At 41.2% G+C, this 26,163-nt stretch overlaps 3 protein-coding genes across 4 annotated transcripts in view; 2 read left to right on the top strand and 1 right to left on the bottom strand.

Moving 5' to 3' along the window:
* Nucleotides 1-11,440, top strand: part of LOC141774541 (protein NLRC3-like) — a 44,256-nt gene extending 32,816 nt beyond the window's left edge. The window contains exons 4-13 of the mRNA XM_074647289.1: nucleotides 1,610-1,723; nucleotides 3,572-3,685; nucleotides 3,883-3,961; nucleotides 4,122-4,350; nucleotides 4,508-6,311; nucleotides 6,402-6,575; nucleotides 7,513-7,686; nucleotides 8,079-8,252; nucleotides 10,113-10,159; nucleotides 10,299-11,440. Of these exons, the coding sequence (XP_074503390.1) occupies nucleotides 1,610-1,723; nucleotides 3,572-3,685; nucleotides 3,883-3,961; nucleotides 4,122-4,350; nucleotides 4,508-6,311; nucleotides 6,402-6,575; nucleotides 7,513-7,686; nucleotides 8,079-8,252; nucleotides 10,113-10,159; nucleotides 10,299-10,891 (3,502 nt within the window). The 3' untranslated portion in view covers nucleotides 10,892-11,440. The remainder of the gene's footprint in view (nucleotides 1-1,609; nucleotides 1,724-3,571; nucleotides 3,686-3,882; nucleotides 3,962-4,121; nucleotides 4,351-4,507; nucleotides 6,312-6,401; nucleotides 6,576-7,512; nucleotides 7,687-8,078; nucleotides 8,253-10,112; nucleotides 10,160-10,298) is intronic.
* Nucleotides 11,441-12,834: 1,394 nt separating this feature from the next.
* aifm2 (AIF family member 2) lies at nucleotides 12,835-23,905 on the top strand. Its single transcript, XM_074647296.1, has 9 exons — nucleotides 12,835-12,965; nucleotides 16,302-16,479; nucleotides 18,115-18,230; nucleotides 19,155-19,274; nucleotides 19,368-19,460; nucleotides 20,086-20,194; nucleotides 20,310-20,462; nucleotides 21,217-21,417; nucleotides 22,369-23,905. The coding sequence occupies exons 2-9, from the start codon at nucleotides 16,302-16,304 to the stop codon at nucleotides 22,518-22,520; spliced, it is 1,122 nt and encodes a 373-aa protein (XP_074503397.1). The 5' UTR covers nucleotides 12,835-12,965; the 3' UTR covers nucleotides 22,521-23,905.
* The window catches only part of LOC141774548 (very long chain fatty acid elongase 6-like), a 59,341-nt gene continuing 57,059 nt past the window's right edge, over nucleotides 23,882-26,163 (bottom strand). For both annotated transcript variants that reach the window (XM_074647297.1, XM_074647298.1), the window contains exon 5: nucleotides 23,882-26,148. In XM_074647297.1, the coding sequence (XP_074503398.1) occupies nucleotides 25,718-26,148 (431 nt within the window). In that variant the 3' untranslated portion in view covers nucleotides 23,882-25,717. The remainder of the gene's footprint in view (nucleotides 26,149-26,163) is intronic.

Here is a 26,163-nt window from a genome sequence, read left to right as displayed (position 1 = left end):
GTTTTGACACTACTTTTAGAGCTCTGGGAACAAGTTGTACATTTTTGGGGACTAGCGGCAGATGTTTAAGGCATACCTACAGAGGTGTAGTGGCAGAGCACAGTTTGTTGAAGTAGTTTCACAGAGTTGCCTGTTCAAGGGTTGCCCTTATATGTTGTAGTCTTTGTTGGTAACTGGGCTTTTGTTTTGCAGATGCCTCCAGAAACACAATCTTACTAAAGCCAAAGCCCCAGATTGCTAATCGCAATTGTGATCAGGGAACGTAGTGCAGGCCCCAACTTCAAATGACCAAGACAAAGATTTAGAAACTCACCTTACTCCCAGGTGTGCTGTGGCCCAAAATAAATACAGGCCACAGTTTCAAGTGGGGTCGCAGAACAACAAGTCTTACCTGACAACGGTATAAAATTTGAGAAATTCCATGTATCACATCAGATTGTGGTGGGGGATCAGCGCCTTTAAGCATGCACACCCCTACGTCAACCCCACCCACCAGTCAGCTCAAGGAATATCTATGCTGGATTTTCAAACAAAAAATGTGTGCACCTACTCACCAGTAGAAAAGGTCCAGTCTGTCCACCGAGAGACAGCCGGTTAGCTTGCCAACCCCTGGCAACGAGCCAAAAAGTTGTTCATAGTTCATCCATTCTACAGAACTGCAGCACACTTGCCAGACTACAGGAGGTAGTTCTGATGTTTCCAGAGAGTCACTAAGCTTGTTTATGAGTCGCAAGAAGTGTTGCATGGTTTTGTTTTTTTTGGCCAACTTTTGTATTAAGTCTGAAACTAAACTTATTATTTTGTTTGATTAGTGGTTAGCACTGTCACCTCACAGCAAGAGCAACGCAGGTTTTGTGTGGAGTTTGCATGTTCTTCATGTGTTATCGTGGGGTTTCTCTGGGTTCTCCGGCTTCCTCCCACAGTCCAAAGACACGCAGGTTCATTGTTGATTCTAAATTGCCCGTAGGTGTGAATGTGAGCGTGATGGTTGTCAGCCCTGTGAAAGTCTGGCGACCTGTCCAGGGTGTACCCCACCTTCGCCCAATGTCATCTTGGATCGGCTCCAGCATCCCCGCGACCCTGAATAGGATCAGCAGTTACAGATAATGGCTGGATGCTGGGATCCCAAAAGATGAGATTTTTAGTTGAGATTTGAACTGAGATAAAGACTCATTCATTGGAGTTTGAACTGTGGGTTTTATATGGAGCACAGAATGTATAATACACCGTGGTGAACTCCAAATTATTGTGTGTCTTGTGCTTTTTGTTGTCTGTTGGCGTTTTTGAGATATCTTGTTGTTTGAGATTGTTATTCCAAGGGTCATGTACTGAAAGACTTGGGTAATTTGTAGAGTTGACAGGTATCTATCTAAAGAACATGATTTCTGTCAGACCTTAACTCTGACTGGTACCCCGGCTCCAAGATGAGATTAGTAGTTTTAGTTATTGTGTCTCATTGTAATGACTAGTTGGTTGAATAAGGAACCAACAAGGCACCATAAAGAAGCTGTGCCTTCTTTGCCATTAAAGAACTTTCACTGCCAAATAAAACCATTGAAAGCAGAAATATAAATCTTTTATATTCAGTAAATTTTAGTGTTTTTATCAGTTCCCAGCAGCAGAGGGAAGAGTCTCCTGTACCCAGCTGTGTGTCCATGAAGAGTGATCGGTCTATGGGTCGTCTGGAGGATTTCAAAGATGGACGCCCTTCTTCTGACCCAGTGTAAGTACTTTAAACTGTTGATTGAAACAAATGGGCTAGCTGTCATGATCCTCAGTCATGATACAGAATCTCGGGACTAGCTCCAAAGGTCTGAGACTAGGTGCCGAGGCTTGGGGACTAGCTGAAGTGGCCTGAGGAGTAGCTGCAGAGGTCCTGGGAGAAGCTCCAGAGTTTTGGGGACTACCCTTGGAGGTATGGGGAGTAGATTCAGATGCAGAGGTCTGGGGACTAGCTGCAGGGGTTTTGACACTACTTCTAGAGCTCTGGGAACAAGTTGTACATTTTTGGGGACTAGCGGCAGATGTTTAAGGCATACCTACAGAGGTGTAGTGGCAGAGCACAGTTTGTTGAAGTAGTTTCACAGAGTTGCCTGTTCAAGGGTTGCCCTTATATGTTGTAGTCTTTGTTGGTAACTGGGCTTTTGTTTTGCAGATGCCTCCAGAAACACAATCTTACTAAAGCCAAAGCCCCAGATTGCTAATCGCAATTGTGATCAGGGAACGTAGTGCAGGCCCCAACTTCAAATGACCAAGACAAAGATTTAGAAACTCACCTTACTCCCAGGTGTGCTGTGGCCCAAAATAAATACAGGCCACAGTTTCAAGTGGGGTCGCAGAACAACAAGTCTTACCTGACAACGGTATAAAATTTGAGAAATTCCATGTATCACATCAGATTGTGGTGGGGGATCAGCGCCTTTAAGTATGCACACCCCTACGTCAACCCCACCCACCAGTCAGCTCAAGGAATATCTATGCTGGATTTTCAAACAAAAAATGTGTGCACCTACTCACCAGTAGAAAAGGTCCAGTCTGTCCACCGAGAGACAGCCGGTTAGCTTGCCAACCCCTGGCAACGAGCCAAAAAGTTGTTCATAGTTCATCCATTCTACAAAACTGCAGCACACTTGCCAGACTACAGGAGGTAGTTCTGATGTTTCCAGAGAGTCACTAAGCTTGTTTATGAGTCGCAAGAAGTGTTGCATGGTTTTGTTTTTTTGGCCAACTTTTGTATTAAGTCTGAAACTAAACTTATTATTTTGTTTGATTAGTGGTTAGCACTGTCACCTCACAGCAAGAGCAACGCAGGTTTTGTGTGGAGTTTGCATGTTCTTCATGTGTTATCGTGGGGTTTCTCCGGGTTCTCCGGCTTCCACCCACAGTCCAAAGACACGCAGGTTCATTGTTGATTCTAAATTGCCCGTAGGTGTGAATGTGAGCGCGATGGTTGTCAGCCCTGTGAAAGTCTGGCGACCTGTCCAGGGTGTACCCCACCTTCGCCCAATGTCATCTTGGATCGGCTCCAGCATCCCCGCGACCCTGAATAGGATCAGCAGTTACAGATAATGGATGGATGCTGGGATCCCAAAAGATGAGATTTTTAGTTGAGATTTGAACTGAGATAAAGACTCATTCATTGGAGTTTGAACTGTGGGTTTTATATGGAGCACAGAATGTATAATACACCGTGGTGAACTCCAAATTATTGTGTGTCTTGTGCTTTTTGTTGTCTGTTGGCGTTTTTGAGATATCTTGTTGTTTGAGATTGTTATTCCAAGGGTCATGTACTGAAAGACTTGGGTAATTTGTAGAGTTGACAGGTATCTATCTAAAGAACATGATTTCTGTCAGACCTTAACTTTGACTGGTACCCCGGCTCCAAGATGAGATTAGTAGTTTTAGTTATTGTGTCTCATTGTAATGACTAGTTGGTTGAATAAGGAACCAACAAGGCACCATAAAGAAGCTGTGCCTTCTTTGCCATTAAAGAACTTTCACTGCCAAATAAAACCATTGAAAGCAGAAATATAAATCTTTTATATTCAGTAAATTTTAGTGTTTTTATCAGTTCCCAGCAGCAGAGGGAAGAGTCTCCTGTACCCAGCTGTGTGTCCATGAAGAGTGATCGGTCTATGGGTCGTCTGGAGGATTTCAAAGATGGACGCCCTTCTTCTGACCCAGTGTAAGTACTTAAAACAGATGAAACCGATTGGTCTTCTATCATTTACAGTGTTGTTTGCATCTGGATTTCATGATGATCAATCATGACAGAACACAATATCTTTAACTAACTGGTGTAGTTTTGTTTGAAAGTCATTAATTGTTAACAGTCTATGGTGCAAACATAATGTGGGCTAATTCTTCATGATTCCTCCACAGAGTGGACCAGGAGAGCTCAGAGGTTCCCAGTGGTCAGTCTGCCCAGCAGCATGAAACACACCTGGACTCCATATTTATGGTCTGTACATAAACAACAACTACTTTTACATCTATTCTGTTCATAATCATCCCCTTGCTGCTTTTTAGACCAGTGGATTGTCAGTCTGTCCAACATGGATCTGATTTTTGGTTCCATGATTTTACTTTGATTGTGTCATTCATATAATATTCTGTTCCAGCTGCTGGAGGAGAACATCGTCACTTTTGTGAAGAACGAGCTGAAGACGATCCAGAAGGTTCTGAGTTCAGATTACCCAGATTGCTTAGAGAGTCAGAGGGAGGATGAGGAGGTGTTGGATGGTGAGGATGAAGAGCAGAGGAGGAGCAGCAGAGAGGCTTTTCTGAAGATCACACTGCACTTCCTGAGGAGAATGAAGCAGGAGGAGCTGGCTGACTGTCTGCAGAGCAGTAAGAGGATTTCTCTAAAGATTTAACATGCTGGATAAATGGGACGTTTACTAATGTCTCAAGAGATGGACCAAAATATATTCATATACTCATTCTTTGACGAACTGAAATGTTCAAATATGTTGTTATTGATCTTCTTTGTTGTGTGTTTATTCAGAACATACTGTTCCAGTTTGTCAGCGTGAACTCAAATCTAACTTAAAGAAGAAGTTCCAGTGTGTGTTTGAGGGGATCGCTAAAGCAGGAAACCCAACCCTTCTGAATCAGATGTACACAGAGCTCTACATCACAGAGGGAGGAACTGCAGAGGTCAATGATGAACATGAGGTCAGACAGATTCAAACAGCATCCAGGAAACCACACAGACCAGAAACAACAATCAGACAAGAAGACATCTTTAAAGCCTCACCTGGAAGAGATGAACCAATCAGAACAGTGATGACAAAGGGAGTGGCTGGCATCGGGAAAACCGTCTTAACACAGAAGTTCACTCTGGACTGGGCTGAAGACAAAGCCAACCAGGACATACAGTTCATATTTCCATTCTCTTTCAGAGAGCTGAATGTGCTGAAAGAGAAGAAGTACAGCTTGGTGGAACTTGTTCATCACTTCTTTACTGAAACCAAAGAAGCAGGAATCTGCAGGTTTGAAGAGTTCCAGGTTGTGTTCATCTTTGACGGTCTGGATGAGTGTCGACTTCCTCTGGACTTCCACAACAATGATAGCCTGACTGATGTTACAGAGTCCACCTCAGTGGATGTGCTGCTGACAAACCTCATCAGGGGGAACCTGCTTCCCTCTGCTCGCCTCTGGATAACCACACGACCTGCAGCAGCCAATCAGATCCCTCCTGAGTGTGTTGACATGGTAACAGAGGTCAGAGGTTTCACCGACCCACAGAAGGAGGAGTACTTCAGGAAGAGATCCAGAGATGAGGAGCATGCCAGCACAATCATCTCCCACATCAAGACATCACGAAGCCTCCACATCATGTGCCACATCCCAGTCTTCTGCTGGATCACTGCTACAGTTCTGGAGGAGGTGTTGAAGACCAGAGAGGAAGGAGAGCTGCCCAAGACCCTGACTGAGATGTACATCCACTTCCTGGTGGTTCAGTCTAAATTGAAGAACATCAAGTATGATGGAGGAGCTGAGACAGATCCACACTGGAGTCCAGAGAGCAGGAAGATGATTGAGTCTCTTGGAAAACTGGCTTTTGAGCAGCTGCAGAAAGGCAACCTGATCTTCTATGAATCCGACCTGACAGAGTGTGGCATCGATATCAGAGCAGCCTCCGTGTACTCAGGAGTGTTCACACAGATCTTTAAAGAGGAGAGAGGACTGCACCAGGACATGGTGTTCTGCTTTGTCCATCTGAGTGTTCAGGAGTTTCTGGCTGCTCTTCATGTCCATCTGACATTCATCAACTCTGGTGTCAATCTGATGTCACAGAAACAAACAACCTATTGGTGGTCTGAAAGACGAAAAGATGAATCTCCAGAGACACACCTCTACCAGAGTGCTGTGGACAAGGCCTTACAGAGTCCAAATGGACACCTGGACTTGTTCCTCCGCTTCCTCCTGGGTCTTTCATTAGAGACCAATAAGACGCTTCTACGAGGTCTGCTGACACAGACAGGAATTAGCTCACAGACCAATCAGAAAACTGTCCAGTACATCAGGAAGAAGATCAACAAGGATCTCTCTGCAGAGAAAAGTATCAATCTGTTCCACTGTCTGAATGAACTGAATGATCGTTCTCTAGTGGAGGAGATCCAACAGTCCCTGAATTCAGGAAGTCTCTCCACAGATGAACTGTCTCCTGCTCAGTGGTCAGCTCTGGTCTTCATCTTACTGTCATCAGAAAAAGATCTTGATGTGTTCGACCTGAAGAAATACTCTGCTTCAGAGGCGGCTCTTCTGAGGCTGCTGCCAGTGGTCAAAGCCTCCCATAAAGCTCTGTAAGTACAGAGATAGTTAGATATCATAACATAAATAGTCTGCTGTCTTTTCAACTTATTGCTTGTTTTTCTTCATTATTGTCTCTTCAGACTGAGTGGGTGTAACCTCTCAGAGGGATCCTGTGAAGCACTGTCCTCAGTTCTCAGCTCCCAGTCTTGTAGTCTGAGAGAGCTGGACTTGAGTAACAACAACCTGCATGATCCAGGAGTGAAGCTGCTGTGTGCTGGACTGAAGAGTCCACACTATACTCTGAAAACTCTCAGGTCAGATCAGAATTAGTTTGTCTAAAATTATTTGAAATGTTATTTAAACTATCAGCTCCATGCAGTTTAAACAGCCTCTCTCATCTTAAAACCTATGAATTGGTTCATCAGGATTTCAGATTTCATGAACTCCCTTTTGATCAGAAAGTTCCAGTAACTATTGAACCAGAGCAATTAATCTCAGGAACTAAACTAGGGTACAAAAGTATCTTTTGTCTGTTCATGACTGTGTTTTCATCGCATCAGAAGAACCTTTAGAACAGGCAGAACTGCTGAGAGTTTGATGGTTATTTATACTTAAGAACCCAACCTACATGAACAAACAACAAAATAGTATTTCTCTTTTTCACTCACTCTGTCTTCTCTAATGCTGCTCTCTCCCTCTCTATCATTCACTCACTAGTTCGCTAGTCCTCTAAGTTCGTTTACAGTCTCTCTCTCTCTTAATGAGTCAGTTAAGCGACAGCAAAGCCTAACTTTGTATTTAACACTAAATAACCACAGTAAATGTCCATCCCTTATCCTGATATCGATACTATAGTACTTCCTGCATACAGTAGAGCACACAGATGAACTCTTGCAGATATAGAGAAGTTCTGGTCACACTGTTAAATTTCAACTTTTCATCTTGTTTAAAGTAGAACAACAAGGATTTTAGCCAGTGTGGAGAGAGATTATACATCAACAAAATTGACAGCTCCTCACTGGTTAACATCTAGATGACATTTATACTGTATTTCAATTTCACTGAACAAATTTAAAGTGTTCTTGTTTTTGGCACGGTGATGAAATGCAGATCTCTTTGTTTTCTTTGACCTGAAAAGCTAACTGAGATCTATGCTTTTTCTGATTGTACTTTAGTCCAGACTCATTATCAGAGATGATTACATTTTAACACAAATGTAATTTCTCTTCTTGTTGATTATTGTCTCTTCAGACTGAGTGGCTGTAACCTCTCAGAGAGAAACTGTGAAGCTCTGTCCTCAGTTCTCAGCTCCCAGTCCTCTAGTCTGAGAGAGCTGGACCTAAGTAACAACAACCTGCAGTATTCAGGAGTGAAGCTGCTGTCTGCTGGACTGAAGAGTTCACACTGTACTCTGGAAACTCTCAGGTTAGGATTCATCAACATGTTCAACTGATGGTCACTTAAATCCTGATTTACATTAATTCATAAACTCATAACCTGCATAAGATTGTCTCTCCGTATATGATTTCAAAGCAGTTGAGTTTATTTAGTTTTAATCCCTTTTCATGAACATATTTTATTTGTTTTTTTTCTCACTTTGTATTTATAACTTGAAACATCAGAGACGAATCAGAGAGCTACCAATGTTGTCAAATTGTTGATGGACATTAGTGGGTGTTTGGTAGTGACTCGGAAGAGATCAGTAATAATGTTAATGTAATCCCACAGTAGCCAGCAGTATCGCAGTACTGCAGTAACCTTCCATGCCTCACAGTACCCTCAGATTAGGTGATGTGCGTTGTTTTGTGTGTTTGCAGGCTGTCCGGCTGTCTGATCACAGAGGAATGCTGTGCTTCTCTGGCCTCAGCTCTGAGCTCCAACCCCTCCCATCTGAGAGAGCTGGACCTGAGCTACAATCATCCAGGAGCCCCAGGAGGGAAGCTGCTGTCAGCTGGACTGGATGATCCAAACTGGAGACTGGAAACTCTCAGGTATGAAGAGGCCTGCCACAGACAATCAGTCTGATAGAGGAGGTATGGAAACGTTTTCTCTGTCACACTGTCAGCCTGGCTATATGACCCTGATACACCAAGCTGATCTCAAACATCCAGAGCTGACAAACACTGACTCATCAAACTGTTTGTGTCCTACATCAGAGCATCAATACAGACAGAAGTAGTCAGGGAACAGTAGCCAGGATGTGCCAAAACAGGGAGGGAAGGTGATGAAATGCTATTTTTTTCTGGAGCGTTGTCTTGTTTCAACATCAGAAAATAGGATAGTTGTGTATCCTGATACATTGTCAAGCATCATGGTGGGTTGACACGCGTCAACATCGTCATCCTGCAGGTTTGTGCACTCATATCAAACAATAGTTGGATGTTTGGATGCTCGTCATCTGCCACCAGTGTGTGTTGCCCTTTAGTCCAGAAATGATTGTTAAAAAAAGAAACAAAGAAACAAAAAGAACCATTTTCATGTAACAGTGAATCTGTTGAAACATTATTGATAAATCATCACAACAGGAATGTTTTGCTGTTTTAAAGGAGTTTATCTTTACCAGTTTTTGGTTTGTTTTGCACTTAGAGCGATTCCCTGCTGATAAGAGTCGACTTGTTGCAGGACTCGCCACAGAAACTACAGGTGACAGTCAGCCACAGACGCTCGATGAAGCACCAACAGCTGATTGTGAAAATGGTGTTTCAGAGCCCAAAGAGGTTTATTTAGGACTGGACCAACATTAAAGGGGGACACAGGAAGTGCTCTGTGGCTGCACACAGACTTTAACTGTAATATATTCACCTCCAGATTACAGATAATAAAAAACAGTGTTGACTGTTGCTAGGAGACGGGATGTGAACAGTGTCAAAGTCAGACAATGAAAACATAAACATTTTGTCTCGCTGCGTTTTCTGCTGCATAGTATTTACTGCACATTGGATATAATGATGAAATGAAACTGAGTGTCTCACAGTAAATCATCTGTTGAGTGTTTGATGGTTATTTATTTGTGCTTCAGAAAGTAACCGCCGTGCTGTCTGTCTCTTCTACCACTCGCCCTCTCAGCTCGCTCAAACGTTCTCCCCTCATCTTAAAATGGTCCTAAATCAACATTATGGTACTTCTTTGTTTTATGAAAGAAGCTGTACAGTTGAAGCAGCAGCGTTGTGTGTGTTTGACCAATCAGCCACGGTCATCCATGCAAAACTGACCCTGAAAGTTCCTGTACTTTCAGAAAGTACTACCCTCCAACCATCAGGACCTTTATGGGGAGTTAAAAAGACCCTGGTCCCTGCGGTCGATACGCAATGAGCTCCTCAAAAGGTTCCTAGTTTCAGGAGGAAAAAGGGGTTTACATTCATCAGGTGACACAAACACAAAGACTCTTGATGAATCCTCATGTTGCTCTGTAACTGCTGGATGTGGAAGCAGCTGGTTGATATCATGTTAGACACAACTACTTTATAAGCTGATAATATGTCAGATGTTGTGTTTATAGCTTGTTTTCACTGAACCACAAGTGGACAAAGAAATCAGTTGATGCAGGTTTAAACATTTGATTTACTGACTGACTGGTCGAGGAAACTGAGTCTGAAATGTATGATGATTGTCAATATAATACTGATAATAATAATTCATGAATAAGTGAACATAATGAGCTGTAGTCATCGGCCAATCAGAAGAAGCTCCACTGAACTAAAAGAATAGCAGCTGATTAATAATAAGTGCTCCATGTGAACATGTGAGTCCATTTGTGTAGAATAACAAAGCTGTGTGTATGAGAGCGATGTAATGTCCATGTTTCCATGCTGAAAGAGGAAGTGCTGCTCTGACCCCCCTCCTCCTTTCAGGGTGGAGCCTGCTGGAGTCCGATGGTTGACACCAGGTCTGAGGAAGTGTAAGTGTGTTTTTAATTTGATTCATGAAACATTCAACCAGCTTCAAACTGTGACATCACTCATTCAGATCTCTGACGTCATCATCAAAGATGATAGATTAATAACTGCAGCTGTGATGTGTCTTGTTCTCTTCATCAGATTCTTGTGAACTCACACTCGACACAAACACAGCAAACAGATATCTCAAACTGTCTGACAACAACAGGGAGGTGACACATGTGAAGGAGGTTCAGTCATATCCTGATCATCCAGACAGATTTGACCGCTATCCTCAGCTGCTGTGTAGAACTGGTCTGACTGGTCGCTGTTACTGGGAGGTCGAGTGGAGAGGAAATGTTTATATATCAGTGAGTTACAAAGGAATCAGGAGGAGAGGAGACAAAGAAGACTGTTTGTTTGGAAGGAATGATCAGTCCTGGAGTCTGTGGTGCTCTGATGGTCGTTACTCTGTCTGTCACAATAAGAGAATGACCTCCTCCTCCTCCTCCTCCTTCTCCTCCTCCTCTGGTAGAGTAGCAGTGTATGTGGACTGTCCTGCTGGCACTCTGTCCTTCTACAGCGTCTCCTCTGACACACTGATCCACCTCCACACCTTCAACACCACATTCACTGAACCTCTTTTTCCTGGGTTTGGGATCTGGTCCGGGTCTCCTTCCTCAGTGTCTCTGTGTTCTCTGCAGGAGGGAGAGTCTCCTCCTGTTAGAGAAACTCTCTCACTGCTGACCAGATAGTTCAGTCTGTACAGGATCACACACAGCTGATGTTAGTACGTACCAACCTGATCTCTCAGTGGTTGTAAATGCAGTTGGAGCAGGTGAGGGGTACCTGAGCTGGGCTGGACTCTGGGGGGGTTGAGAGCTCTCTGGGACTTGTGGTGTTGCCGATGGATGGCTGAAAGAGCTGAGCGAGGTAGATATAATTACCTGAAATGATCTGTTGTCTGAGAGAAGGTGTGAAACATTATGTTTTTTTAAACTTTGTGTATAAAACTGAACTTTGATTTCTTTGTTTGCAAGAGACAAGAGTCTTTCAGGATAATATTCAGCATCTGTATAAAAAAAACTTGTAAAGAGTTGGTTGGATTTGAACAAAGTAAATTCATCATCTTTGGTCATCGTGTAACAAATGAACAAACTTTGATAAGTGATGTTGAAATAAAAAGAAATCAAAGTTTTAGGATGATTCTAGATAATAAATGATGGAAATCACATATAAATCATGTCAAAGCTAAAATCATAACACTGTATAAAATGGAGGATTTGTTTATTAAAGCTTCATAATTCATGTCGTATTGTTCACTTTTACTTCCATACTTCACTGACTTTGTGGTCGTTTGGGGAAACTCATAGAAACAAATCAGATTTTTATATTTCAGAATAGAGACAAAAGACTTTTGAACCAAACTACTGATCAAGAACCAACTCAGCTGTTTATTAAATGAAAGGCTGTAAAGTTCAGAGAGTTGGTGGATTTTCAAACAGCACAGATCAGGTATCCCTTACCAACAAAAAGTTTATTCACGTGTGCTGTTAATATATACTTCTTTTAAACTCAAAAAGTTTGCAGTATAAAATATAACTTAGGTGTAAACAAGTTGTGTACTCAAAGTTAGCTATTCTTACACTTAAATTATACTTAAAAGTATACTACTAGTACATTAATATTAGTATACTTACTACATAATGTATACCTGGGAAATATATAATTGAGCTTTAATTAAGAATACTTCATAAAATAAACTTGAAGTACTTTTTCGTAAGAGATAAAGTGAGAAACTAATGAGGACCTGAAAGAGTCCAAATGATTTGAGAGGAATCTGCAGGTTTAAAGGGATAGTTCGGGTGTTTTAAAGTGGGGTTGTGTGATGTTCTTATCCATAGTAGGTGTATTACTGACAGTAGATGACGGTTGGCGTGTCCCCAGCATCGAGAAACAGACAGGAACCGACACCGGAGCCAAGCAACACAGTGCTGTGGACGGGACGGCAGAAAAACTTATTTTAGACACCTAAAAGAAAGGCTCACCTAAAAAACTTGATATCTGTTTAAGTGTACGCTATATTTAGAATATTTTGAAACGTATCTCTACTGTTTTAGTCATCTGAGCCTGCTGGCTTTGAAAGGAGCATAGAAAAGTTTCATTTTCAGTTCAGTTCCCTGTCAGAAAGGAGAATTAAAGGGCTTTCTGACGGCGAGATAAAGCTGTGAAATGGTTTAAAATAGTTTGTGATTAAAATAGCAGTTTTTCAAATGTGAAATATCTGAACACCACATGTGAATATCTGAGTGAATATTCACATGTGAAATGTATTAAATGTGATGCTTTAAAAAGAAAAGACATTTCACAAGCAGAAGATAAAATAATAAATGCTCAGACGACAGAAAACTTGATTGTAAACTTCCAAAATTAGATAGTGATGTAAGTAATCAATAACAGAGAACATTTAATTTAAGACATTTGAAAAAAATATATTTTATTAATAATTGATGTCTTCTGAGATCCTATTTTATTTCCTATAATTTCAAACATATTGTTACTTTAATGTGTTTGATTTTTAAGTTTACAAATTATTTTGACTAAAAAGTGAACTTTTATGTAAGACTAAAACATTTCCTACAGCACCTGAAGGCACCACAAGAGCCTGCCCCCCCCCCCTGGTGAGCTGTGATTGGTGGAGAGCTGGTGTCGTCAGAGGGGCGTTCAGAGGAGCAGGAAACAAGAAGCAGTGAGTTCAGTGAGTCTGGAGGAAAGGCTCGAGACTTTAACACCCAGCAGAGATCCATCAAACACTTCTACCTGCAGCAGGTGAGTTCACTTCCTGTTTGTGTTGTTAGACACGTGACTGACCGACTGAGGAAACACCGACTACTTCAGTAATACCACTCTGTCAAAATACTGCAGTACAAGTACAAGTCCTGCATTCAAAGTTTCACTTGACAGTACAGAAGTAGTCTCAGCCTAATGTAGTAATGTAGTCTTTATGCAGTATTCTTTATGCAGGACAACTCCTTTCACTGTGATATCTAGATGTATATGCATATACATGTGTATGTAGTGTGTGCATGTGATATACAGTATATAGCCTATATATACAGTATATGTATCACACTGAAAGGAATGTGAAATGGATAAAGATAATGAAAGTAAACTTTTACCTTAGGGAGTACATTTTGTTGATACATGTAGTACTTCTGCACTTTTAAGTAAAATCTTGAATGCAGTACTTTTACTTTTACCTTATACTGTAGTACTTCTCTAGACAGGATGTGCAGACTGCAGGGTTTTAGCTGTGCTTGTTACATAAAGGCAGTGAAGGGTTAAGGGAGTCGTAGAGTATAAAGTAGCATTAAATTAAAATACTAAAATAAACTATCTAAAAAATACCATTAAGTACATTTACTTGAGTAAATGTACTTTGTTAAATTCCACCATATATTTATTAATCTCGTTATTTTAAAGGAAACACGTTTAGATTTAGTGAAGGGATGAAAGACACAATCAGTTGATTGATAATATTGATAAGAAATTGATTATTTACCCAATAATCCTCCAAACATCCTGTTATTACTTCGGCTTACTACTACGAGTGCTACTGCTACTTCTACTCAAGATCCATATGTTGATGTGGAATAATATTAATATACAGAATGTGAGAGTTCAGATTGGGTGATCATTTAATAATGTAATTTATTAATAAATTAATTAATTAATTAATTAATTAATTAATTAATTAATGCAGTGTAGATGTGTTTCTACTGTATGTGTATGCACAGGTGATGGGGGGTCAGGTCTCGTCAGTAGGGGGCGTCCATGTGTTTCTACTGTATGTGTGCACACAGGTGATGGGGGGTCAGGTCTCGTCAGTAGAGGGCGTCCATGTGTTTCTATTGTATGTGTGAACACAGGTGATGGGGGTCAGGTCTCGTCACTAGAGGGCGTCCATGTGTTTCTACTGTATGTGTGCACACAGGTGATGGGGGGTCAGGTCTCGTCAGTAGAGGGCGTCCATGTGTTTCTACTGTATGTGTGTACAGGTGATGGGGGTCAGGTCTCGTCAGTAGAGGGCGTCCATGTGTTTCTACTGTATGTGTATGCACAGGTGATGGGGGTCAGGTCTCGTCAGTAGAGGTCGTCCATGTGTTTCTACTGTATGTGTATGCACAGGTGATGGGGGTCAGGTCTCGTCGGTAGAGGGCGTCCATGTGTTTCTACTGTATGTGTATGCACAGGTAATGGGGGGTCAGGTCTCGTCAGTAGAGGGCGTCCATGTGTTTCTACTGTATGTGTATGCACAGGTGATGGGGGGTCAGGTCTCGTCAGTAGAGGGCGTCCATGTGTTTCTACTGTATGTGTATGCACAGGTGATGGGGGTCAGGTCTCGTCAGTAGAGGGCGTCCATGTGTTTCTACTGTATGTGTGCACACAGGTGATGGGGGGTCAGGTCTCGTCAGTAGAGGTCGTCCATGTGTTTCTACTGTATGTGTGCACACAGGTGATGGGGGTCAGGTCTCGTCAGTAGAGGGCGTCCATGTGTTTCTACTGTATGTGTGAACACAGGTGATGGGGGGTCAGGTCTCGTCAGTAGAGGTCGTCCATGTGTTTCTACTGTATGTGTGCACACAGGTGATGGGGGTCAGGTCTCGTCACTAGAGGGCGTCCATGTGTTTCTACTGTATGTGTGAACACAGGTGATGGGGGTCAGGTCTCGTCAGTAGAGGGCGTCCATGTGTTTCTACTGTATGTGTGTACACAGGTGATGGGGGGTCAGGTCTCGTCACTAGAGGGCGTCCATGTGTTTCTACTGTATGTGTGTACACAGGTGATGGGGGGTCAGGTCTCGTCACTAGAGGGCGTCCATGTGTTTCTACTGTATGTGTGTGCACAGGTGATGGGGGGGTCAGGTCTCGTCAGTAGGGGGTGTCCATGTGTTTCTACTGTATGTGTGAACACAGGTGATGGGGGGTCAGGTCTCGTCAGTAGAGGGCGTCCATGTGTTTCTACTGTATGTGTGTACACAGGTGATGGGGGGTCAGGTCTCGTCACTAGAGGGCGTCCATGTGTTTCTACTGTATGTGTGTACACAGGTGATGGGGGGTCAGGTCTCGTCACTAGAGGGCGTCCATGTGTTTCTACTGTATGTGTGTGCACAGGTGATGGGGGGGTCAGGTCTCGTCAGTAGGGGGTGTCCATGTGTTTCTACTGTATGTGTGAACACAGGTGATGGGGGTCAGGTCTCGTCAGTAGAGGGCGTCCATGTGTTTCTACTGTATGTGTGTACACAGGTGATGGGGGGTCAGGTCTCGTCACTAGAGGGCGTCCATGTGTTTCTACTGTATGTGTGTGCACAGGTGATGGGGGGGTCAGGTCTCGTCAGTAGAGGGCGTCCATGTGTTTCTACTGTATGTGTGAACACAGGTGATGGGGGGGTCAGGTCTCGTCAGTAGGGGGTGTCCATGTGTTTCTACTGTATGTGTATGCACAGGTGATGGGGGTCAGGTCTCGTCAGTAGAGGGCGTCCATGTGTTTCTACTGTATGTGTGAACACAGGTGATGGGGGGGTCAGGTCTCGTCAGTAGAGGGCGTCCATGTGTTTCTACTGTATGTGTGTACACAGGTGATGGGGGGTCAGGTCTCGTCACTAGAGGGCGTCCATGTGTTTCTACTGTATGTGTGTGCACAGGTGATGGGGGGTCAGGTCTCGTCAGTAGGGGGTGTCCATGTGTTTCTACTGTATGTGTATGCACAGGTGATGGGGGTCAGGTCTCGTCAGTAGAGGGCGTCCATGTGTTTCTACTGTATGTGTGAACACAGGTGATGGGGGGTCAGGTCTCGTCACTAGAGGGCGTCCATGTGTTTCTACTGTATGTGTGTGCACAGGTGATGGGGGGTCAGGTCTCGTCAGTAGGGGGCGTCCATGTGTTTCTACTGTATGTGTATGCACAGGTGATGGGGGTCAGGTCTCGTCAGTAGAGGGCGTCCATGTGTTTCTACTGTATGTGTGTGCACAGGTGATGGGGGGGTCAGGTCTCGTCACTAGAGGGCGTCCATGTGTTTCTACTGTATGTGTGCACACAGGTGATGGGGGGTCAGGTCTCGTCAGTAGAGGTCGTCCATGTGTTTCTACTGTATGTGTGCACACAGATGATGGGGGGTCAGGTCTCGTCAGTAGAGGGCGTCCACGTTGTGGTTGTCGGCGGTGGATTCGGAGGCATCGCGGCGGCTCAGCATCTGAAATCGGGAGGACTCAACTTCACTCTGATCGACATGAGAGACGCTTTTCATCACAACGTGGCGGCGCTCAGAGCGTCTGTGCAGCCCGGTAACACTCAGCTACATTTCATTTTAATAACATATTTTATTTTTGTTCCATTTTTATTTTTCAAGTTTCATTATCAAGTTTAGTTAGTTTAGTTTTACTTTTATTCCTATGATAATTTTCTTTTTCAAGTTTTACTTTTCTTTTTATGATGATTTTGTTTTTATTTATTTTCAAATTTTTGTTTTATTTTCATGTTTATGATTGTTTGTAAACGTTTACTTTTAATATATTAATTTTTTAGATTTTTACCTGTATTTCCATGGGAATTTTATTTTGTTTCTTTTTTATATTATTTTTTCAGGTTTTACTTTTGTTTTTTATGATAATGTAGTTTTTTCTTTATATTCTAATTTAATCCAAAAAATTTTTTAGTTTTACTTTTATTTTTATGAGATTTTATTTTTTAATTCAAATTTTTGTAATTGTTTTTTATTTTTATTTTAGGATCATTTTATATTTAGTAATACATTTAGTTTATTTTGCCCATAAATATTATATTAAGTCTATTGCAAAAAAATATATTTACTCTGTATTTTTATTTTTTTTTTTTTTGTATTGTTTAGAATTTATTTTTTTTTTTTTTCAAAAAATATTTTTAGGATTTTGTTGCATTTTCTATTTATTTTCAAATTTTATATAACCTTTCTGTTATTTTTCCCAAGTTGTTTATAGATCTATATTTAGTTTTGTTATTAATATTATCATTAGTATTATTATTGTGGTTATTATTATTATAAACTTTATTCATATTGCACCTTTTAATACAGTGTTTTACAGAATAAAAAAGAAAACAACACATTTGAATAACAAATTAAATATATAAATATGAACATTTATTATTATTATTACAATTTATTAATCTTTTGAGAATGATTAAATTAATAATGTATCATACTTTTTATCATGATTGTTGGAGTGATGTCACAATGAGCTCAGACAGATGAACTTTATCAAACATGAGTGTGTGGCCAACAATAGCACTCCTGACTAATAATAACACTCTGTGCACTCTGACATCATTACTCACCCTGTACACAGAGTGGGATCTCTGACATCTGACTTTTGACCCCGTGTCTCACTGCAGGCTTCGCTCAGAGGACCTTCATCCCGAATAATGAAGGGATGAAATACACAATCAGTTGATTGATAATATTGATAAGAAATTGATTATTTCCTCAATAAACCTCCAAACATCCTGTTATTACTTCGGCTTACTACTGCGAGTGCTACTGCTTCTTCTACTCAAGATCCATATGTTGATGTGGAATAATATTAATATACAGTATGTGAGAGTTCAGATTGGGTGATAATTTAATTAATGAATTAATGAATTAATGCAGTGTAGATGTGTTTCTACTGTATGTGTATGCACAGGTGATGGGGGGTCAGGTCTCGTCAGTAGAGGGCGTCCACGTGCTTCTACTGTATGTGTGTACACAGGTGATGGGGGGTCAGCTAACGTTGGAGTGATGTCACAGTGAGCTCAGACAGATGAACTTTATCAAACATGAGTGTGTGGCCAACAATAGCACTCCTGACTAATAATAACACTCTGTGCACTCTGACATCATTACGCACCCTGTACACAGAGTGTGACCTCTGACATCTGACCTTTGACCCCGTGTCTCCCTGCAGGCTTCGCTCAGAGGACCTTCATCCCATACGCTAAGACGTTTGGAGACAGTTTTGTTCAGGGTCGAGTTCAGCGAGTCGACACCGACAGACAGACGGTCGTCCTGGAGGACGGGAGGGTGAGGACGGAGGGAGGGGGAAGACAGAGGGAGGAAGTGTGGTGTGTGTGTGTGTGTGTGTATATATATGTATATATGTATACATGTATATATGTATATATGTATATATATATATGTATATATATATATATATGTATATATGTGTGTGTATATATATATGTATATATACATATATGTATATATGTATACATGTATATATATATGTATATATATATACATGTATATATATATATATGTATATATATATAATATGTATATATGTATTATATATATATATATGTATATATATATAATATGTATATATGTATTATATATATATATATGTATATATATGTGTATATATATATATATATATGTGTATATGTATGTGTATGTGTGTGTGTGTGTGTGTATATATATATATATATATATATATATATATATGTATATATGTGTGTGTGTGTGTGTGTGTGTGTGTGTGTGTGTATGAGACATGTCAGAGTGAGACATTGTGTGTTCAGTATAAACATGTCAGAGTGAGACATTGTTGGTTCTGTATAAACATGTCAGAGTGAGACCTCCAGTTGTTGTTTTTGTTGTTAAATCTTTTACAGTGCATCAGATTTTAAACTGATATTTATGTCCCTTTCAAAAAACATATATTTATTTTATGTAAAGTTTTAATCTGAAAAGCAACTTGTTACTATATATAAATAAATATTTCCCTCTGAACTATAGTTGACTGGAAGTATAAAGTAGCATAACATGAAAATACTCAACTAAAGTACCTTAAAAGTATACTCAAGTCCAGTACTTGAGTAAATGTACTTCAGTCACATTCCACCATATTTGTATTAATCTCTCATTAAATGAAACACATTTATTAATCAAGTAACAGTGATATCCTGTATAAACTACAGTCCAGTTTGTCCCTGTGTGTTGCAGGAGATCCAGTACTCCCACCTCATCCTGTGTACTGGGACTGATGGAGCGTTCCCCGGGAAGTTCAACACCGTGGCCTCGTATCAGACAGCCGTCCAGACGTACGAGGACTTCGTCAAGCAGGTACGATAACGAGACGAATACTGAGATGTCTGCAGAGAGAAGAGCTCATTCTTTACTGTGTGTGTGTGTGTGTGTGTGTGTGTGTGTGTTCAGGTCCAGGCTGCCGACTCGGTGTTGGTGGTCGGAGGAGGGTCGACCGGTGTAGAGATGGCTGCTGAGATCAAGACCGAGTTCCCAGACAAGAAGGTAACGACCGATCCTTTACTGCAGTAAAAATACTACTACTCTGAAAATACTCCACAAGTAAAATTCAATACCTTACTGTAGCAAAAGTATTATCAGCTAAATGTAGTTAAAGTAGTTAAAGTAATGACTAGCATGCTAGTGTGCAGTAAAACATACTTAAATTACTTAAGGTGAAAGTATGCATTGTGCATTAAAATACACTTAAAGTAAAAGTATACATTGTGCAGTAAAATGTACTTAAAGTAAAGGTATTTATTGTGCAGTAAAATATTACTTAAAGTACTTAAGGTGAAAGTATGCATTGTGCCATAAAATATATTTAAAGTACTTAAGGTAAAAGTATGCATTGTGCAATGAGATATACTTAAAGTACTACAAGGTAAAGAACAGTACTTGAGTAAATGTACTTTCTCGCACTACAACTACTACTCATGCTACATGGCTATGACCAGTACTGCTGCTGCTAAAACTACTTTTGCTACTACTAGTATGACATGTACTTCTATCATTTCTTCACTCATTGTACTTGTACTTTTACTACTACCGAGTCCAAGCTCTTGTACTTCCTGTGTATACTGTTTGTTCTCTTGTAGAGGAGAGTTTTAAGGTGTATTCTCGTGTTCAGGTGGTTCTGATCCACTCCAGAATCGCGCTGGCCGACCCGGAGCTGCGGCCCAGCGTCAGACAGCAGGCGAAGGAGGTTCTGCTGGGGAAAGGAGTGGAGCTGCTGCTGGGTACGAAGACCTGATGTAGACCTGAAGATCAGGTGTAGACCTGAAGACCAGGTGTGTGGTTCAGACCAGGTCCTGTCTGGGTTTCATAAACCTGCTGTGTGTGTGTGTGTTTCAGGTCAGAAGGTGTCCAACCTGTCGGAGCTGCAGCTGAATGTGACCCAGAAGAACACGGTGGTGACCACAGACAAAGGAACCAGTCTGACCACGGACCTGATCATCTGCTGCACCGGACTCAGGGTCAACTCTGCAGCCTACGCCTCCAGCTTCTGTGAGTACACACAATACTAATACCACACTGTAGAAATACTCTGTTACAATAAGAATACTGATACCACACTGTTACAGTAAAAGTACTAATACCACACTGTAGAAATACTCTGTTACAATAAGAATACTGATACCACACTGGTACAGTAAAAGTACTAATACCACACTGTAGAAATACTCTGTTACAGTAAAAGTACTTATACCACCAGTAAAATACTCTGTTACAGTAAAAGTCCTGCATTGAAAATGTTCCTCCAGTAAAAGTATTTCAGTATAATCAGTAAAATGTAGTTAAAGTATTAAACTGTGACTGTTGTACTATTATATATTCTATCATTAGATTATTATGACTCATGTATTAATGTTAAAGCAGGATCATATTTATAATAATAATAATCATATATTATAAATGTATCGGAGTAGAAGTAGAAAGTAGCATGAAAAGAAAATACTCAAGTAAAGTACAAGTACTTCAAATGTGTACTTCAGTACAGTACTTGAGTGAATGTATTAAAGTCTCATATTTGTCTGTGGAGGGCAGTTAGACGTAGAGGTCAGTGTTTGTTTATTATTCTCCGTCCATCATTTTGGATCCGAGTGAGACCTCTCAACATGACGTCATCTGAGGATATCTATGATGTAATGTTTCCTGTAGCGCCACCATCTGGACACGTGACATATCAACAACTATCTTATTGGTTACTAAAGAGTCGGTTAATCGATCAGTTGATTGATCAGTGATCTGTTCCTGACAGCCGGCTGTCTGGCTGATAACGGAGCTCTGAAGGTCAACGATCACCTGCAGGTCGACGGCTTCTCCAACGTCTTCGCTGTGGGCGACTGCGCCGACGTCAAGGAGCCCAAGATGGCATACCACGCCGGGCTGCACGCCGCCGTCGCCGTTAGCAACATCGTCAACAGTCTGAGCGAGAAGGAGCTGACCTCATATCACACAGGTACACACACGCACCTGTCTGTGTTGCTGGTTGCCTGTTTGTGTTTTAGTTGCCTGTCTGTGTTTATAGTTGCCTATGATTTTAGTTGCCTGTCTGTGTTTATAGTTGCCTATCTATGATTTTAGTTGCCTCTCTATGATTATAGCTGCCTGTCTGTGTTTTTAGTTGCCTATCTTTGATTTTAGTTGCTTATCTATGATTTTAGTTGCATGTCTGTGTTTTTAGTTGCCTGTCTGTGTTTTTAGTTGCCTATCTTTGATTTTAGTTGCTTATCTATGATTTTAGTTGCCTGTCTGTGTTTTTAGTTGCCTGTGATTTTAGTTGCCTGTCTGTGTTTTTAGTTGCCTGTGATTTTAGTTGCCTGTCTGTGTTTATAGTTGCCTATGATTTTAGTTGCCTGTCTGTGTTTATAGTTGCCTATGATTTTAGTTGCCTGTCTGTGTTTATAGTTGCCTATCTATGATTTTAGTTGCCTCTCTATGATTATAGCTGCCTGTCTGTGTTTTTAGTTGCCTATGATTTTAGTTGCCTGTTTGTCTTTAGTGGCCTATCTATGCTTTTAGTTTCCTATGATTTTAGTTGCATGTCTGTGTTTTTAGTTGCCTATCTTTGATTTTAGTTGCTTATCTATGATTTTAGTTGCCTGTTTGTCTTTAGTTGCCTATTTATGCTTTTAGTTGCAAATCTTTGATTTTAGTTGCCTATCTATGATTGTAGATCACCGTCTGTGTTTTTAGTTGCACACCTTTGATTTTAGTTGCCGTTGCTGGTTGTGTTGCTGGTTGCCTGTCTGTGCTCCTGGTTGACTGACGTTGCTGCTGGTTGTCTGTCTGTGTTGCTGGTTGTGTTACTGGTTGCCTGTCTGCTGCTGGTTGCCTGTCTGTGTTGCTGGTTGTGTTACTGGTTGCCTGTCTGTGTTTTTGGTTGACTGACGTTGTTGCTGGTTGCTAGGTAACGTCACCATGTTGCTGGCGATGGGCCGTGATGACGGCGTCGGTCAGTATAACGGCTGGCAGTTGCCCCGTTGCCTCGTTACCATGGGGAAGAGTAGAGATCTGTTGCTGTGGAAGAGCTGGAGGGAGATGCAGCAGCAGCAACCCTGAAACACACGCTCAGCTTTGTAGACTTGTGAGGACGTCACTGATTACATGAAGTCTGTGACGTCAGCACACAGACTTGATAGCGACCTGAGGACCGTTTCCCTGGTTCAGAGTTACTGTCGAGATCTCAGATGTCTGCTGGTAAATATAAAATGCTTAAATAAAACGTGTTTCTTCTTTGCTGAATGTACGTTAAGCTGGTTTCTGGCGAGCAGGGAGGTGATCCACGCCACGTTCCCGTCCAAATTTTTACCGAAAATGTGAATGAACGCTTGTTTATGTGATTATCAGGAGCTGTAAACATTTAAACCGACGAAGAAGATGTCATTAAAGAACGCCAGTCGCAGCTCAAACTGGACGTCAATGTGAGATTAGTTAGTTTCATGTGTTAATGTGAGGAAGGTTTCATCAGACCTGTTTCTGTCTCTTCAGTGATGCTTCATGTACGTCATCATTCATTCACTAAACCTGTTTACACTTCCACCAACTGTTACTCCTCAGCCGAGAGGGAAGACATCAGTGAGATCATTTTTTTTAATTTTCGGCGTTTCCACTCAGGTTTTTTATGTACAACATCTCTGAAATCACAAAAATAACTTGGATAGTTGCCTATTTATGATTTGAGTTGTATGTCTGTGATTGAGACATTGTTTACTTATTTTCAGACATTTTTTGGTCTATTTTTTGGTAATTTTCTCGACTTTCTTTGGAAATATTTCGTAACATATTTCGAATATTTAAAGGACATTTTTCTAACATTTGTCGGACATTACATTTTTGGCGAGGAAAAACTGTCATGGCCATTTTCATCGGGTTCCTTGACCTCTGACCTCCAGATATGTGAATGAAAATGAGTCTCCCCTTTACAGACATGCCCACTTTATGATAATCACATGCAGTTTGACCGCTGTTGTTGCTTGTTGGGCTGCAGTTTGCCATGTTATGATTTGAGCATATTTCTTTGTTAAATGCAGTACCTGTGAGGGTTTCTGGACAATATGTCATTGTTTTGTGTTGTTAATTGATTTCAATAATAAATATATACATAAATTTGCATAAAGCAGCATATTTGCCCAATTCCATGTTGATAAGATTATTAAATACAAATATCCCTTTAAGCATTTTGAACAAATAAATTATGATTAATCACAATTAAATATTTCAATCGATTGACAGCCCTAATTTTTCTACATTTATACTGTGGATTTTAGCTCTGAGTTGATGCAAAGTTACAAAAAAATCTATGAATTTAACAAATGTGTTGTTATTTACTTGTGGACCAACAGAAGCCTCATCCTGGATATAAATTATTGTATATTAAACATTTCCTGTTTGTGTTTAATCAAGTTGCAGCTTTTAAAGAATAAACAAAGCACAAATTTATAAAACAGCTTCTTTATTATATTTTTCAAACAATAAAACTATTTTAAACCCGAATATCTTCGTGTTCTCATTCATATCGTAAAATAGAAAAGTGTGTTCATACAGAAAAATCATCGTCATCTGTCAGCTTTCATTCGACTCGTTAATCAAACAGCTTCTCCTGCTTTAAAATTCAGAAACTTTCACAATCACACTTTAAAAACATAATAATGTTTGTGTGAGGTCTTAACAGCTTTTAGTAAAACAAAAATCAAACTGGTGCAAAATATCAAACGTACAAAATCATAAATATTCAGCGTGCGATTTACATGATGTCACTGATATTAAGAATAAACTTTTAGTGGAACCGAAACAACAGGAGTGTTAGGAGACTTTTCCAGCTGCCGATTGGCTGCCATCATACGTCAAATAAATACTAGTCAGTAAATCAATAAATATATGGGGTTGGATAAAACCCTTAAAACAGATTCAAGTTTACATGTAAACTGTTTTAAAACTTCTCACGGTAGACAAAGAAAACAGAATAAAGAAATTCAAGTGATCGACGATTAATCGCAGTCTTCATAAGTTTTTAAGTCGCAGTTAACTGAATCTTTGTTGGTCGAACAGAACGAGACATTAACCGATCGATTCAAATTGCAGCCCTGAATTAGTCAATACGAGTCAAATCTCCTGAGGAAGCACCTCGCACACAAAACACATAAGGAGGCAGCGTGTAGCAACTTGAATTTGACAAAAGTAGAGGTTGGTTTTTAAACTCTTAGTCTGTAAACATCAGTGAGGAGGTTTTTAAAATCGGTGCAGAAACTAAATGTACAGTAAAGAAAACTGGCTCAGACACCCGCTGAGATTTATGTAAAGAGCCTCACAGACTGGAACTGAGGCGTGGTGAGGAGAAACCAGTTAAACCAGTCGGAGTAGGTTGGGAGTGGCTGGTTTCATCAGCCTGCTGGGAGCGACGGGGCGAGTGAGACGCTTCCAGACTGACGAGGAGGCTTTTCACTAAATAGTTGCTTCATCTGATGAATCACTTTTAAAGTCGGGATGATTCAATAAATTAATGCGCAGGTTTAAAAATTAATATTTTTATATGAACTAAAATCAGTCACTGAGAGACGCCGATTCATTTTCTGATAAACAAACTGACAAAATACATTTGTTTGTACGACTCAACTTTTTTTTGTCCTTTTAAACTTTCAGTTGAAACACGATAAAAATCTGAACTGAGAGAAGAAATCGTTTACATGTCCGTCATTTCTTAAATCATTTCCAAATAATCTTGTTTCCTGGAAAGAACGATGTCATTTAAGGAAACTGTCAGTCTGAAACAAGCAGCGTGCAGTCTGCAGATGTTACGAAATAAGCAGCGTGCAAGCTGCAGATGTGACGAAACAAGCAGCATGCAGTCTGCAGACGTGATGAATCAAAACGCCGTGCAGTCTGCAGATGTGATGAATCAAAACGCTGTGCAGATGTGATGAGTCAAAACGCTGTGCAGTCTGCAGATGTGATGAAACAAACGGCTTGCAGTCTGCAGATGTGATGAAACAAACGGCTTGCAGTCTGCAGATATGAAACAAACGGCTTGCAGATGTGATGAAATAAACGGCGTGCGGTCTGCAGATGTGATGAATCAAACGGCGTGCAGATCTACAGCTTCCTGCTGATTCAGAGAATTTTCCATCCTGCAGATGTTCGATGGGAAAAACGCTGATTTCAGATTTTTCTGACATGAAAAAGATTAAAGTTTTTAAACGTTAGCAGCTTCAGTACGACTCAAGTCCAGTCGGTCAGATCTCCCAAAATGCCCCTGGTCTCTACTCGGCCTTGCTGGTCTTGGCGTCGCTGTGGCGGCGCAGGTACGTCTGGTAGAAGAAGTTGGAGAAGAGCAGCAGGTAGCTGAGGTACATGAGGGCGGCCCAGATGATGTTGTCGAGGCGGGAGGGGCAGTCTCCGTGCTGCATCCAGCGGTACACCAGCCCGCTCACTGTCAGCCCCATCCCCATCTGCCCGATCTGAGCGCTGGTGATGAGCATGGCGAACGGCCGGGGCACGCGCAAGCCGGCGGCGCGCGCCGCGTAGTAGCTGTACATGAGCGCGTGCACGCCGTAGTTCATGGTCATGAACCAGCCGCCGCCGGCCACCATGTCTTTGTAGGAGTACCAGGAGTACAGCAGCACGGTGATGTGGTGGTACCAGTGCAGGAAGAGCAGCTTCTGCTTCCTCAGCACCACGAACGCTGTGTCGCCTAGGAAACACAAAC

Source organism: Sebastes fasciatus, chromosome 9, assembly GCF_043250625.1.
Source record: "Sebastes fasciatus isolate fSebFas1 chromosome 9, fSebFas1.pri, whole genome shotgun sequence".
NCBI lineage: Eukaryota > Metazoa > Chordata > Actinopteri > Perciformes > Sebastidae > Sebastes > Sebastes fasciatus.
This window is presented reverse-complemented; position numbering and strand designations above follow the sequence as displayed.

Bases quoted from the DNA above. Each gene is read 5' to 3' on its own strand.
- aifm2 (XM_074647296.1), top strand. From the start codon at position 16,302: ATGATGGGGGGTCAGGTCTCGTCAGTAGAGGGCGTCCACGTTGTGGTT. The intron at 16,480-18,114 runs GTAACACTCAGC...GTCTCCCTGCAG, and splicing joins CAGAGCGTCTGTGCAGCCCG to GCTTCGCTCAGAGGACCTTC. The intron at 19,275-19,367 runs GTACGATAACGA...GTGTGTGTTCAG, and splicing joins ACGAGGACTTCGTCAAGCAG to GTCCAGGCTGCCGACTCGGT.